This window comes from Alexandromys fortis, unplaced genomic scaffold (assembly GCF_014885135.2).
Source record: "Alexandromys fortis isolate MF-2015 unplaced genomic scaffold, M_Fortis_MF-2015_v1.1 scaffold_54, whole genome shotgun sequence".
Taxonomy (NCBI): domain Eukaryota; kingdom Metazoa; phylum Chordata; class Mammalia; order Rodentia; family Cricetidae; genus Alexandromys; species Alexandromys fortis.
This window is the reverse complement of record NW_026067958.1, coordinates 208442-222777: the sequence shown is the minus strand read 5'-3', so window position 1 is coordinate 222777 and position 14336 is coordinate 208442. Positions and strand designations below refer to the sequence as shown.

The window sequence follows — 14336 nt, the reverse complement described above, 5'->3', positions numbered from 1 at the left end:
ATCCAGTTGCCTGTTATGTGTAACATGAAAAGAAAGCTATTGAGTTTTATCATTACTATGAAATTATCTAAAGCATATCATGGATGTCAGTATGTCAGATGAGTGTTTAGATTTTTGCATCTGTGACCTAACTTATCAGATCCATTTTATGTGCCAGGGAAATTTCAACATTGAACTATCATTCTGCTATTTTGTACTGCTCAGGATGTTATAGGTCTTTGTTATCCTATTAATGTTCTTTGCTCCTTGAGTGTTGCATCTGACATTTGGCTATAAATACTTACTATAAATAATAGTCTATGTCCAGCACTTTTACAGATGTAGTCTTAAGGTATTATTTTCACAGTTTCTCAATAAGGTTCAATCTCATTACCTAGGGCTTCATCCTGTTCTATCTTAGAACCTCTGTTAGGTACAGTGAGAAAACTTCACTATCTCCATTTGACAATTTTTGAAGCTGAGCTTGTGAAAAATCAAGCGATTTGCTAATGATCAAATGAGTGTACAAATTCAGGGAGATCGATTACAGATAAGTATATTCCACTTAGGAAAAGTGTCTGGTAAGAGCAAGTGTTGTCATTTAATTAAGGTTACTAAAACTAAAATTAATGCAAGATTGTGACTGTCGTTATGGGCTGATTTTTCTCTGTCATCTCTCAGTCCCTGATTCAATTACCTGTTCTTATCATGATCACTGTTTGGAAATATTACCACTTACCTACCAGTTGAAGACAGGTAAAGGTGATGCTATTAAAATGAACATTAGTCAATATACCTGGAATCTAACAAAAAAAAAAAGAACTGTGGAAAATACCATGCCATACACAAGAGGAGTTGATGTGATGATGCAGGGCAAACTATCAACTAAAAGTGGGGAAGTTGTGAAGCTACGAGGGCCTAAGGTAGAGACATGAAAGACCAGCTTCTTCCTCACAGCCCTTAGAAGGAACCAGTGCTGCCACCAGCTTCCTTTTGGGTCTCTGACTTCCAAAACCGAGACAGTATTTGTGTCCAGGGTCTCGGTCACTTAAACTAGGTGCCTTGGTACAGCTGTTCTAGGATATGAACACACATGCTGAACGTTTGTTTGAACAACATTCTCTCTGCCATGGGCTCTTCAGCTGCTGCTGCTGACAATAAAGTAGACTTTATGAACATACACAGGGCAACCACAACAACCTCATCACTTACCATGCTCATTCCCAAGTGTGTGGTCTCTGGGGGGTCGACGACTTTTATGAGAGCCAATTCCTGAAACCCAGTCTGAGTTTTCAGCTAGGGAGTTCTTCCAGCCACACCAACCTTTCTCAAAAGTGCAGGAACCACCACATTCATTTTCATCACTGTTATCCCCACAGTCATCTGCAAAATTACAGCTCTGCTCTGGACTATAGCATCTGCCATTTTGACATTCTTTATAGCCATGTGGGCAAAAACCTGGAACAAAACAAAAATGGAATGATAGATTAATCCATTAATAGTCTTGAGGCCATAGAATGGATTTGTTATAATGTAACAAGGACTACACTTTGCTCAATAACTTGAGGTATCTGACTCCCATTTCTCTCTTCTAATTTATTTGATAGGTCAGGCTCATTCACAAATAAAACAAAGAATATGAAATTCAAAAGAAAAGTCCACTTTGTACATCGACCTCAAATTTGATCTTTTACATTATAATGTAAAGTCAGAAAGAAGCTTCATTTTTGACTGTTGTTTGGTTCTGACATTCTTGGTATTGTTATTTTTTTTTTTTAAGATGAAGTCTCTCTCAGTAGTCTATCCCAAAAGTAACTATGTTGCTTAGGCTGACATGGAAAATTCAAATCAATTTTCAGGCCATAGCATCTTGAGTCCTAGGATTACCTATAGGGACTTCCATACTTATTTCCTTCCTAAGTTCCTAGATGCCTGGAAGACAAGCTATTAAGATGATTTCCAGCTATATTTCTAGGATGGGGACTCCCATGACTGGTAGGAAGTTGCAGGGTGGCTGAGAGTTGGTGTAGATAAAAGGTGTTGAGTGATGTTTCAGGCACGCACTGAAAGATGCTCTGGAAATTCCTGCAGAAATGTCTGTTATAGCCTGAATCTTAAATATCTTCCAACAGCTTGCTTTGGAAACATAATCCCCAGAAAAACTTATTGGAAGGCTGAAGAACTTTAAGAAGCAGCATTTACTTTAAGTCACTAGGAGTGTGACGTTGAAGGGAATTGTGGACTCCTATCCCTTCATCTATCACTTTTCCACTTCTTACCAAGAGATAAAGAGTTATGTTATGTTAGGCTCCCAGTTATGATGTGTGTCACCCCAGGCATAAAAGCAAAGGAGCCAATGAATCATGAACTCCAAAACTTTGAGTCAAAATTAATGTTTTTTCCTTATAATTTGATGATCTCAGGCATTTTAATAATGACAGTGAGAATGCTACAATTTCACATGATATTGATAGTCAAGGGAAAGCAGATGATGGATGAAAACTGATATAGAATTTACTGGGATAAAATCCCTGTCCAGAAGGTTTCCAGCCATTCCCTGCTGTGTACATTTCTGAATCACCACTGTGAAGATGCCCAAGTTATTGGGCTTCACTCTCCAAAACCCATGAAGATAAATTTCCATTAAGCACTCTGCTTCCTACAGACTTACTTCTATGGATTAATTTCTGAATGATTTTTTTCTGTTTGTTTGCAGTAATGAATCAAAATTTGTTTCAGTTTAGTGGATAGATGATAAGACAAAAACCTTTTAATATTTAAATTATGGAACTCAACTAAAAACCACAATGCAAAAACACCTTCAGAGTACAAAAGAAGGGAAAATACTTACATTAACTTTTTCACTCATAGACGAGAAAATCAAAGGTTAAAGATGTCAAATGAAATGTGAATTTTTCAAAAACAGAGTTGCCATTTAGACCTAGCTCTCAAATCTTCTAACTATGCTTGAATCCACTAGCTTAAAATGGACGAGGCTTTCTGTCACAGGGAAGCACTATCAAGGACTTGTAGGATGGCAGAAGCATCATTTCTGAAGGCTAAAGAGAAGCTGAGAAAATACATTATTTCATTTTACAAAAACTGCCACTTATATTGATTCTGCCCATTCCAATTTATTTAGAGAAGAAAAATAAAACCAGTTAAGAATTTAAGAGATGATTTTTTCCAAGGTAACTAAGTCAAACCACAACTGAATTCTCCCAAGTTAAAAAAGAAAATATATACATAGTTCTGAAAAGAAAAATATTAAAATTTTAATAAACCACAAAAACTCAGTAGAGCTAATATTTTGGGATAGTGATATATATTTCAATTGTTAAAAACTAACTACATAAATAAAAGTAAGTTATATAACTATACAAAACTATATTTATAATAGTTTATACATTAATAAAGAAAATATCACTGTTATAAAACAGTTCATTCCATTCATAAGATACACAGTGATCCTGTTGTGGAGTTCAAGACCAACAAAAGACCACTCAGACTCTATCAATACTTTAGTCATTCAAATTTTAACTAGGCTGCAGCTGACCACAAATCACTTGATGGGACTGTGGCCCTGCTAAACAGGGAGGGGAATTTTCAAAGGCAGAAACCACAGTTCATTGCTGCAGACACACATTTCTACAGGTGTGAGATAACTCCCAGGGTCTTTTTAGTTGTGAAGTAATTGAAATGGCATAAAATTCCTGGAACTGTCTTAAAAGCCTTAGGTTGCTGAGGATAAGCCACAATCCTCTAAGATGGGGGCTTTCATCAAAATGGAATCCTCAGCAGCTCTATTCTCCAGTGGCTCTTGGCCCTATGAATCAGACTGCTCAATTACTTTCTTATCAGGCTAAAGGTTGATATTGAGCCTGTAGGGTATGCAAAGTTGATGCTAAGTCTTTTTTTTCATATATGTAAGTAGCCAGTTTATAACACAAGTGCTTAACAACCACAAGCAACATGAGACACTTTTCAGTTGATATAGATGTAACATGTGGTGTATATACATATGCTATCTAGGGAAGGACATAGACCAATGGCACATTCAAGAAAGAATGTCCAGAGTCTTGACAAAACATGAAGCTTCAAATGCCTCAGATACACACCAAAGGATCTCTAGTGTTGTAATTTATTCACTTTAACAAAATAAAGTTCCCTGCCATGATGGGGAATGACTAATTTAACAAATGAACACAATATACATACAAAGAACATATATGGAAATATGTATTTGAAAATGAAAGAAGCACATTTTTATGAGGTCAATCATCAAAGCTATTAGCAATCACAGGGTTCCAAATTCTGCATATTTAGTAATTTAAGATAAGTCAGTTCTCATAACCTTTAGGTCAGCGACATATTGTATAGGAATTTACAGCTGTGGCCAGAGACCAGTTTTATGTCTCTGTGACCAGAGACCAGTTTTCCTACGAAAGGTTTAGCAATTAAAACATTCTTAAGAATACCTTCCTGAGATGGCATAACTATAGTTTAGTGGCCCACTACAATCTAGTTTTAACAAAGAGAAATTATCAACTAATATTATTTACCTATTTCCAAGTTATTTTATTTGATTATTATTTTTGCCAAAAGCAAAACAAAGCAAAAGAAAAGAAAACCAGTAATGTAAGCATAGGCATGGTTGCTACAGCTTTGATGATTAAACTCATAAGATTGTGATTCATTGATTTTTACAAATATATTTCCAATTATGTGCTTCATATTATGTTTATTGATTAAATTAGGCATTTACCATCATGGCAGAGATGTTTATTTTGTTAAAAAGAATAAATTGGGACAATATGGATCCTTCTGTATACATCTTAGACACCTGTAACTTCAAGTCTCAGATTTTCTTTTCTGAATATGCCAATTTGATGGATAGTCTCTTCCTTTTCTATTAACAGTGATTCTATGCTTCTAGTTACTCAGGAAATGATATCTGGAGGAACTCTATGAACTTATGAAACATATTTTGGTACTCAACTTGATTCCTTACATACAGTCTTTAAGTTTCATCCCATTTCTTTCCCATTTATCTTTCACTTCTTGGATTTGGAGTGTCCTGTTAATCTCACAGATTCAAGGAGAATGATCACTGACCCAAATCACGTAAAAATTAATTAAAGCAAGCCTTTCTATTGATGTATATGGGTCATCTCTTCCTAAGGTGGGTTTAAGAGGTCATTGAAACAGGCAATACAGAATCATTTGTAGTTAATGTTACAGATAGGACTAGCCCAATCTTTGAGAAACAAAGATTTAATCATAAATAGGAATGAGCTTAGTTTGTTTTTGCTACAAGATATCTTTAATACCTAAGATGGAAGCAAGCTGGTTCATTGTGCACCACTTGGGCCAAAAGGCAATAATAGGAACATATACAAGAATGTACTTATGTACTTGGATACAGAAAATCTGATCCGACATTCTCCTCAAACAGCATAAAATCCCTAAAGCAATCTCTTCCCCTACTCCTTTATTTGTGACTATGCTTGACACCCATGTACTTCCCATAAATCTCCAGTATGTGAAATATACAACTTTTCAAGGGGCTCTTGGCTTATATACACTGACATTGGTCTCAGCATTTGCCCACATCTGGCAGAGGGCCAAATAATCTACAGAAGATCCCAAGGCTCTAGGAGCAGTGGTTTTCATAATATAATATAATATAATATTTTAATCTCATAAATCATAAAATCTCTCAACAAGCTTAGTCCAACTGTTGGCTCTATCACTTAAATATATTGCATCATATCTTCTGTCTTTATTTTGGCAAAATAAAGACAGTATTGTTTTTCTGGATTTTATTGCCATTTTCTTTCTGATCATTGCATTCTAACCTTAACACAAATATAATAATCTAGAACCACAAATTTTTTCAATATGAGATAAATGTCATATGCAACTTCAATTTTACAACTATTTCTAAAGTAGTCTCCATTATGCAAAAGAATGTCTTCAAAATACCCTATTTGGGGGCCAGGGAGAAGAAAGTTGATGAAGATGAGCCTCAAATCTCTGAGTGTGCACATGAAATTTAAATAACCAAAAAAGTAGCATTAGGGTTTTCTTAGTTAAGATTTCTATTGCTGTAGTGAAACACCATGACCAAAAAAGAAGTTGGGGAAGAAAGGTTTTATCCGGCTTGTGCTCCAACATCAGTGCTTATCATCAAAGGAAGTCAGGCCTAGAATTCAAACAGGGTAGGAATCTCGAGGCAGGCTGACTTGCTCTCTATGGCCTGCTCAACCTGATTTCTTTTAGAGCCCAGTAGCACTAACCAAGGAATAGCACCATCCACAATGGGCTGGGACCTCCCATATCAAATCACTAACTAAGAAAATAGAGGCATTTTCTCAATTGACATTTCCTCCTTTCAGATAACTCTAGTTTGTGTGCCAAGTTGGCATAAGACTAGCCAGCACTTGATGAAAGGCGTAAAGAGATTTAGGATGTTATGATAATTAAGAAAATATGTTACTGACTTTCAGAGTTGTTTTATGATAATTTTCTGTCTAAATCATAGACAATTTGATCATCAAAGTAAACAATAAGATAACTTCCGCTTATAGCTAGAAGTCAAAAGAAGGTATGAAATTGCCTTCAAACATAAGCAAATCGAGCACTAGGCAAATATCAAATACTGAAGATAGGAATTATAGGACTGTGAACACAAGGGAGCCTCTTACTGCCACTCCAAGTTTCTGTGCTGTGGTGCTTTCCTGGGGTGAATTCTGGAAGTGTAAGTGAAATAAAAAACTGAGGACATAGGAGTGGAAGCATGTCAAATTAGCAAGACAGAAATATAGAGAGAAAGGACTGGTATAGATAAAGAGATGCAGAAATGTGCTCAAGTCTTTTGCTGAATTCAGTTTGCATATGGACAGGGCAGAATTCATGAGAAAGAAAAATAACTTCTAAGACAATTATAAACTTGCAGCTATAAATAGAAATTTTTCAAGTGTTCACAGAAAGGCAGACATCTTTACCCCTTTCCCATCTAGTGCAAAATGTTCTTGATGAATACAAGGCATTCAGTAGGCACTTTAGAAAGGAAATGACTTAGTAGAAAACAAAGTAACTCTGGGAAGAAGTATTCTTTACAATATAGATGAGCAAACTATAGTCCTCAGTTCAAAACCACCAGTATCTATAAATAAAGTTTTATTGAGACAGTCACAACCACTTATTACATATTAAAATATAACTATTTTTATCCAATAGTGGTAGACTGAAACAATTACAATCAGGAGTAGAAAATATGTTTTTTTTAAAAAGAGTTCAGAATGAAATTTCCTGAACTCTGCTCTGATGTAAGCATCACAATTAACATTTAAAATAGTTATTAAGTAGGCAAATCAGAACAGTAAGCAAGTTGGCTGCTATCTAGGACAAAGTTCACGAGTATGTATATGTATACAAACACACAAACACACACACACATCAAACTTCAGCAGGCAACAGGCCAACACTTACAATTCATGAATATTTAGGAGTATATAACTTATATATAACTAGGGTAAAGTGCTAGAATGGAGAACAGCTGAGAAATGATGTTCAAAAGGTAAAACTTTTCAGACAGGAGAGAAAATTTCAAAAAAAAAACGCTTTTATGGTCACTCTAATTAAAAAATAAAATATTATAAAAATAGCTGAGATTATCATTTTTAAATAATTGAAAATGAACACAATGAGCTTATTTATAAAAGTTGTTTGAACTTCACTAATAACTCCATCATATCTATCATGTTCTGATCATCCTTAAAGTTGTTCTTTCAGTTTTATTGCTACTAACGTTATATGTATGCTTGGGGAGATGTCTGTTTACACAACTTGATGCCTTGAATTGTGTGTATATTGTGGAGTGGCAGATTTGAACTGGCAAGTATGTGTGTGTACTGTTTCACATATATTTGATTTTTCATAGTGGAAAAGAAGAGATGCACATAGGAAAGTCAGGGGAGGAGTGGCAAATATAATCAGAACATGTATAAAGCTCATAAAGAACTAATGAAATTATTTAAAAGAAATAAAAGAATCAAAACAAAAATATTTTAAAACAGCTATTAGAAATATAATATTTTAGGTTAATTTAACAGGATATTCCTAAGAGTAAGCACCAAAAACTAGAAAAGAATCATTTAAGTCAACAAAAAGCACTTCCAAAAAAAAATACAGATTAAAAGCCAACTTTATAAATAAAATAATTCAGAATTGTTAGAAACTTAATTTTCCTAAATAAATCCATAGTGTAATATCCCAATCATACTTTTAGTAGGTGTTTTAAAGAATTAGAAAAATTATTCTAAAACTTGTATGGAAATGCAGCTCTTAACTTAGCCTGAAATCTGGCAGACTTACAGTATCTGACATCAGGATATCTATAAATCTCTGTGGGAAAAAAAAAAGTTTTGTTCCTTTGTTTGAAATAATACTTTGTGAATCTGAAAGTTTACAGGCACAATATAATCTTCCTCAATTTCTCTTCTATTGTTGTCTTCCAGGCAAGGACCGTTGTATAAACACCTGGAGTTGAACAACCATGGTTTAGCAGTTGTTGCAGCAGAGTTACCATGATCTTGGGACAATATGGAATATTTAAAAAGAACTGTGTTCAAAGGGAATTTTGGTCAAGTTGCTTAAAGGAAGGTGCAGTCAAGGAGTTCTGTTTGGATCAGATACTATGGTGATAGAGGAACAAGTCTATAACTAGGTATTCAAATTCTTATCCAACAGGGGCAGAACTAGAAGACATTAAAGTTGTAATGGGTTAGACTTCACTTTTCCTCCGCGCAGGTCAGGATAGGGAGATGTTTTCCCATCCTTTTGGGCAATAAAATGCTCTTATTTACTTTATTCTTAGATTATACCTACAAGATGAATGTTTGCGTGTGTATGTGTGTGCACATGTGTTTTATTATTAATTTTAACACCTGAATCTTGATGTGTTATTGTTTGATGCTAATATCCCTGGGACACTGTTAATGCTGAATCAAACAACATGAAAGATACACTCTACATAAGTACTTTAAAAACAATGAGTAGATTTCCTAATTGTTCCAGACTAGGTCCTTGATATTAAGGATCACTTTTCCTATTTGTATGTTGCTGTTGTGTTTATTTGCATGGAGAGATGGATAAAGCAGCATCTTTTTCATGTAACGTGAAAACAGAAACAAAACCAGTCAGGACTTCTGATTATTTTTAAAGCCAACTATCCACTGTAGACTGAATAATTGCTTTGAAAGAATCATCAGCATATTAAAGGTTTTCATATTTATAATTTTTAAAATACATCTCATTTGTTCTCCTTGGGAAATTGTACAAAAATCTTGAGAGAGAGAGAGAGAGAGAGAGAGAGAGAGAGAGAGAGAGAGAGAGAGAGAGCTGCTAAGACTTTGTTACTGAAGACACATCATATTCTGGTTACAGGACAAAGAAAAGTCACACTGGCATGGGCTGGGAACTTCCTCCCTGTTGGCTAGTATTCACAGTGCCAGAAGGTGTTATGCAGGCTGCTGAGGGAGCAATGTCATTAACAATTGCACCCAACTGTGAACCCTAAGAGCTACAAGACCGACCTGTGAGGTAATAGTTGCCCAGTGCTGCAGTGAGGCAGTTACCACAGGAGTAACCAAACACCATCTGACAGGATTTCAGGTTTGCTACACAGGAGGAATTCATGTCTGGTACTGTAATGGTGTCAGGAAGGAGGATGGTGGTCATAGACTTTACGAGGAAATTTAGTAATGTTTTGATATATAGATATGAGGTACAGTTAGCTTCTAAATGCTATGCACATAGATTAGTAGCACTTTCAACCTTGGTCAGAGAAACTTCTCTTTACAGTGGGCAATTCTTAAGGCTGAGACTCATAACTGCTCAATGTGATGAGAATAAACACCCACTTAGGTGTTAGCTCTTTCCCTCCCAAAACAAATCATCTATATTTCTCTTACCAGGTTCAGGACTCACTGCACAAGAGTGAGAGATAGGCTCACAGAAGCTGGAGGATGGAAAGAAATGCTGTGAAAAGCTGTGGACTAATTTCATAGCCGCACAGGTTACTTACACAAGAACCGTGACACACATGGCCCATCAACATTGTATGAAGGATTCAGGAGGAGATCATTGGGTCCCATGCCTCCCTGAGAACATATATTAGTTATAGTTACTGGAAGAGGGGCAGTAATGTTTCTTGGTGGTGTAACCAATGGCAAATTGCTTGTGATCAAGATAAAAAAAAAAACCCTCAATCTGGTGCTCATACTGCAACAATGATTAAATGAACACACTACAAAAACAGGAACCTGGAAGGAGACGACTGGATTGGAAAAAGGAGTTCAGTGGGAAGAGGAGAAGAATAAGAAAGAAAATGGGAAGATGTGAGCAAATTAAATTATGAATATTTAAAGAATTAGTATGGAAGATGAAACACAAAAAGAAAGCCCAAAAAGATGACCCTAATCTTGAGAGATTGTCTTTCCCAGATTCTCTTTCTTCTTTTCCTTTTGTTGAATACAAATTACATTTTTTTCTTCACACTTTCATAATTTTAATTCTATATTGGAAGAACACTGGAACTAGAAATCCAAATATACCTACAAAACTAATTGTTCCTTAATGATTTTACCTGGAATAAAGTTCTAATGCCTCAATTATAAATAATTTATATACACTGAGTTTATATATTGTCACATTTACAATAGTAAGTAAATAGGATGGGCTTCTGAAATCTGAACCTCAACCATCCATAATAACAGAAAGATGCTCCAGCATTTCTCTCCTTTCAAATAACTAAAAAAAAAGTATAATAATCTTTCATGGTATTTCAAGCTACCTGACAGAGGCTTAGAGTATTTAAGGAGAATTGCTTTTGCTGTAGATACTGCAAATAGAGCAGCTGCTAGCAGACAGAGATTGAGTCTGATTTAAGGATAAAGCCCAAGATAAAAATCATTTTAGCAAAATTATATCTTGTGATTTTACGGAACAAAATTTATCGATTTTCCCTTTCATGGTTTTTTGTCATCCAACATTAAATATAATTCTTCCAGACTTTTTCTACTACTTTGTGACTTTCTGTCTCCTTTTAAAACATTTAAACCCTTTATTCAACTGAAATGTACTTTGGGATTCAGAATGTAAGAAATGGATTTTTAAAATGAAAAATGAGAACTGGAAAGGAAAAGATGATGCTAGTGTATTTATATCCAAGAGGAGAGATGCACACACACACACACACACACACACACACACACACACAAAGATGAGTGCATGTGTTCCCACATACACTGTGTACACACATGCTAGTCTCTTTGTTTAAAATCCTGAATAGATACACAAGAACTGAAAGATTGCTCTAAAACTCAGAACATTAATAGAGATCAGGAAAACATTTTAAATCAATTGCTTCATGCTAATACTATATGCAGTCATTAAATAAACATTTGTTTTATTTGAAAAGCAATGAGACAAGGGTAGACAGCAAGGCAAAAAGAAGGTCTACACTAGAAACATACTTCAAGACAAAGGACTGAAGAACAGAAAGCTCTCATTCAGGAACCTAGGACAGGCTGAAGCACCTTTGAGGAATGACAGTCTAAATTAGATGGCAAGAAGGTTGACAACGTTTTTGCATGCCATGGTTTGGGAGGGATTGAAGGTTGTTTCTAGTCTGAACAGTTGTGGAAGACTATCACACTTAAACTATCAACTTTAAGTCTAGAAAAAGAAATAAGAAATGCAATGGTCCATGACTGTTTCTAGACTCTATATGAAATTTCTAGACCAGTGTCAAAAGGGAAATTAGGCAGGAAGGTTGAACAGCCATAAAAGAGATTAAGACATTCTCAGTAGTGTTCTGGCTCTCTCCTTTCTTATACTCAGTTAACCACTAACACCTATTTATTTTGCTATTTAAATATCCCTTAAACAATTCTTTTTTTCTCAAACAGCTACATGGGACATTTTTTTTTTCTTTCTTCAGCTAAAACAGGGCTCTGGAGTTAATTGCTACATGTTCATTTTTATCTTGCTCCTCTTTCTGTCTTCTGTTTCCAAAGTTTCGAAGCGCAAACTAGATCACCTACATGCTTTAAAGTCCTTAAAACTTAAATGTCTCACTTTTACCTTTGTGTAGGAGGTCCTTCTGTATATGTGTTGTTTTCATTGGTTAATCAATAAAGAAACTGCTTGGTCTGATAGGGCATAACTTAGGTAGGCAGAGAAGACAGAACTGAATTCTGGGAGGAAGAAGGCAGAGTCAGGAGAGAGGCACCATGGAGAAGCCAGGTAAGACATGCTAAATCTTTCCCGGTAAGCCACAACCTCATGGTGAACACAGATTAATAGAAATGGGTTAAATCAAGATGTGAGAATTAGCCAATAGGAGCCTAGAGCTAATGGCCTAGCAGTGCTTTAATTAATACAGTTTCTGTGTGATTCTTTCAGGTGTAAGCTAGCCGGGCAGCTGGAACAAAGGGCCCCTGCCCTCCATGCAATAATACCCTCTTGCCCCCTGTCTTGTTAAGGAAGGGAGAAGGAGACTGTATTGTTACATTTAGGTTAAGCAACTTCATTAACATGGCTCATGTTGACGTTTAAGTCCCCAAGGTGTTCACTCTAAACAGTCTTGTCTGTTACCCTGTTTCTCCTTAGCTCCCTGACCCAATAACTTTGATTTCTTGTGGCTCCCCTAATCGTATACAGGCTGGGCCAGTTCCCTTCAGAGATCCCTAAAACTTAGAGAGTTTAGCTCCATCTCCCCTTGTCAAATTCATCTCCTATATCTTCTGGTATGACCAGTAACACTGTCATAGAGCTGTAGCATGGTCAGGGTGACAGGTTGTTGGGGAATGCTATTTTAAGGTGTGTTGCTTTTCTTTATGCTGCATTTTTTAACTCTGTGAAGCTGTTTTTTTTTTTTGCCTGTCTAAAACACCTGATGGTCTAATAAGCTGAACAGCCAACAGCAAGGCAGGAGCAAGAGCAAGGACGGGCGGGGCTGGTAGGCAGAGAGAATAAATGGAGATATGAGGAAGAGGTAGAGCAAGAGAACAAGGAGAGGAAGGCATCAGGGATCAGCCACCAGCTACACAGCAAGCCAAGAAAGGGATACAGAAATAAAGATATAAGCCCAGAGGCAAAAAGTAGTCAGAATAATTTAAGAAAAGCTGTCAAATACATAGGTCAAGCTAAGGCCAGATATTCATAACTAAGAACTAGCCTCCATGTGTGATTTCTGTGGGAGCTAGATTGTGAGTCCCTCAAAATGCAGAAAGAGTAAAACATCACACAACAATAGGTGTTACATGAGTTTACAGAATGGCCCTGTGTCAGCAAGCTTCATGGCTGAGAGAAACTTGCTTGTATTGATGCTATATATTTGCTGGACAAATAAGAACCACAAAAAGAAACGAAGGAGCTGCATAAATCTGAAGAGATAGCAAAGTAAGCGAGCAACAACATTCTGAGAAAGGGCTGACTGGACAGTGAGTCAGCGTATTTTGTTGTTGACAAAAGTGACAGCCATGGAGCTCAACTTGATTGAAGAATTTGTAGATGGCAAAACTAAGGGCTAGACAGGCAGACAGTCATCAGCAGCCATTCACTCTGGGCAATTGCAAACAGTATGTCTTCCCTTTGTTCTGAAAATTTATAGCAGCTGTATAGTTTGTTCAAAATATACATTTCCAATTCTTTAAGCAATTTTTTCATTTGTCAATAGAGAAAATTCCTAAGTCACAATTTTAGTTCAAAATGCTTTTATAGAATCTTATTCTATAATAAAGCAATACCCATTTGTAAGCCTTACTGGCCCAGTTAAAACAAATTTTACTTAATGATACTGAAGCATTTATCATATAAAATATATATGAGAAAATAATATAAATATATATATATAATAATATATAAAGACATATATAATACAAATGTGGGGACATAAAAGAAATGAGACTGTTTAACCTAAATACTATAAGTAGGAATCAAAACAAATCTATATTATTTTATCCATTAATACCATTTATTCAGTATATTTTAACTAAAGTAACTATGCTTAAAGTTGAAGTGCTTGAGACTTTGTGTACATGATTGGTAGTGGTATATTTTTATAGCAAAGTTAGATGGTAGGCCTTTTTCCTTTTGAATGTTTATTATTTAGCTAAAGTAAATTTTTTTCAATATTTTAAGTTTAAGGAATATTATATAACATACATATTACAGGTGTATTAAAAATAGGTGTTTTAAAGTGACTGGTAAAGCCAGTCACAATTTTATAACTCTATAGCATGAGTTATATAAGGCACTTAAATATATCATCTAAGATACACATAACC

At 35.5% G+C, this 14336-nt stretch overlaps 1 protein-coding gene across 1 annotated transcript in view; it reads right to left on the bottom strand.

The window, feature by feature from the left end:
- Positions 1 to 14336, bottom strand: part of Malrd1 (MAM and LDL receptor class A domain containing 1) — a 463630-nt gene that overhangs the window by 252490 nt on the left and 196804 nt on the right. The window contains exon 14 of the mRNA XM_050152697.1: positions 1192 to 1437. Coding sequence (XP_050008654.1) covers positions 1192 to 1437 — 246 coding nt within the window. The remainder of the gene's footprint in view (positions 1 to 1191; positions 1438 to 14336) is intronic.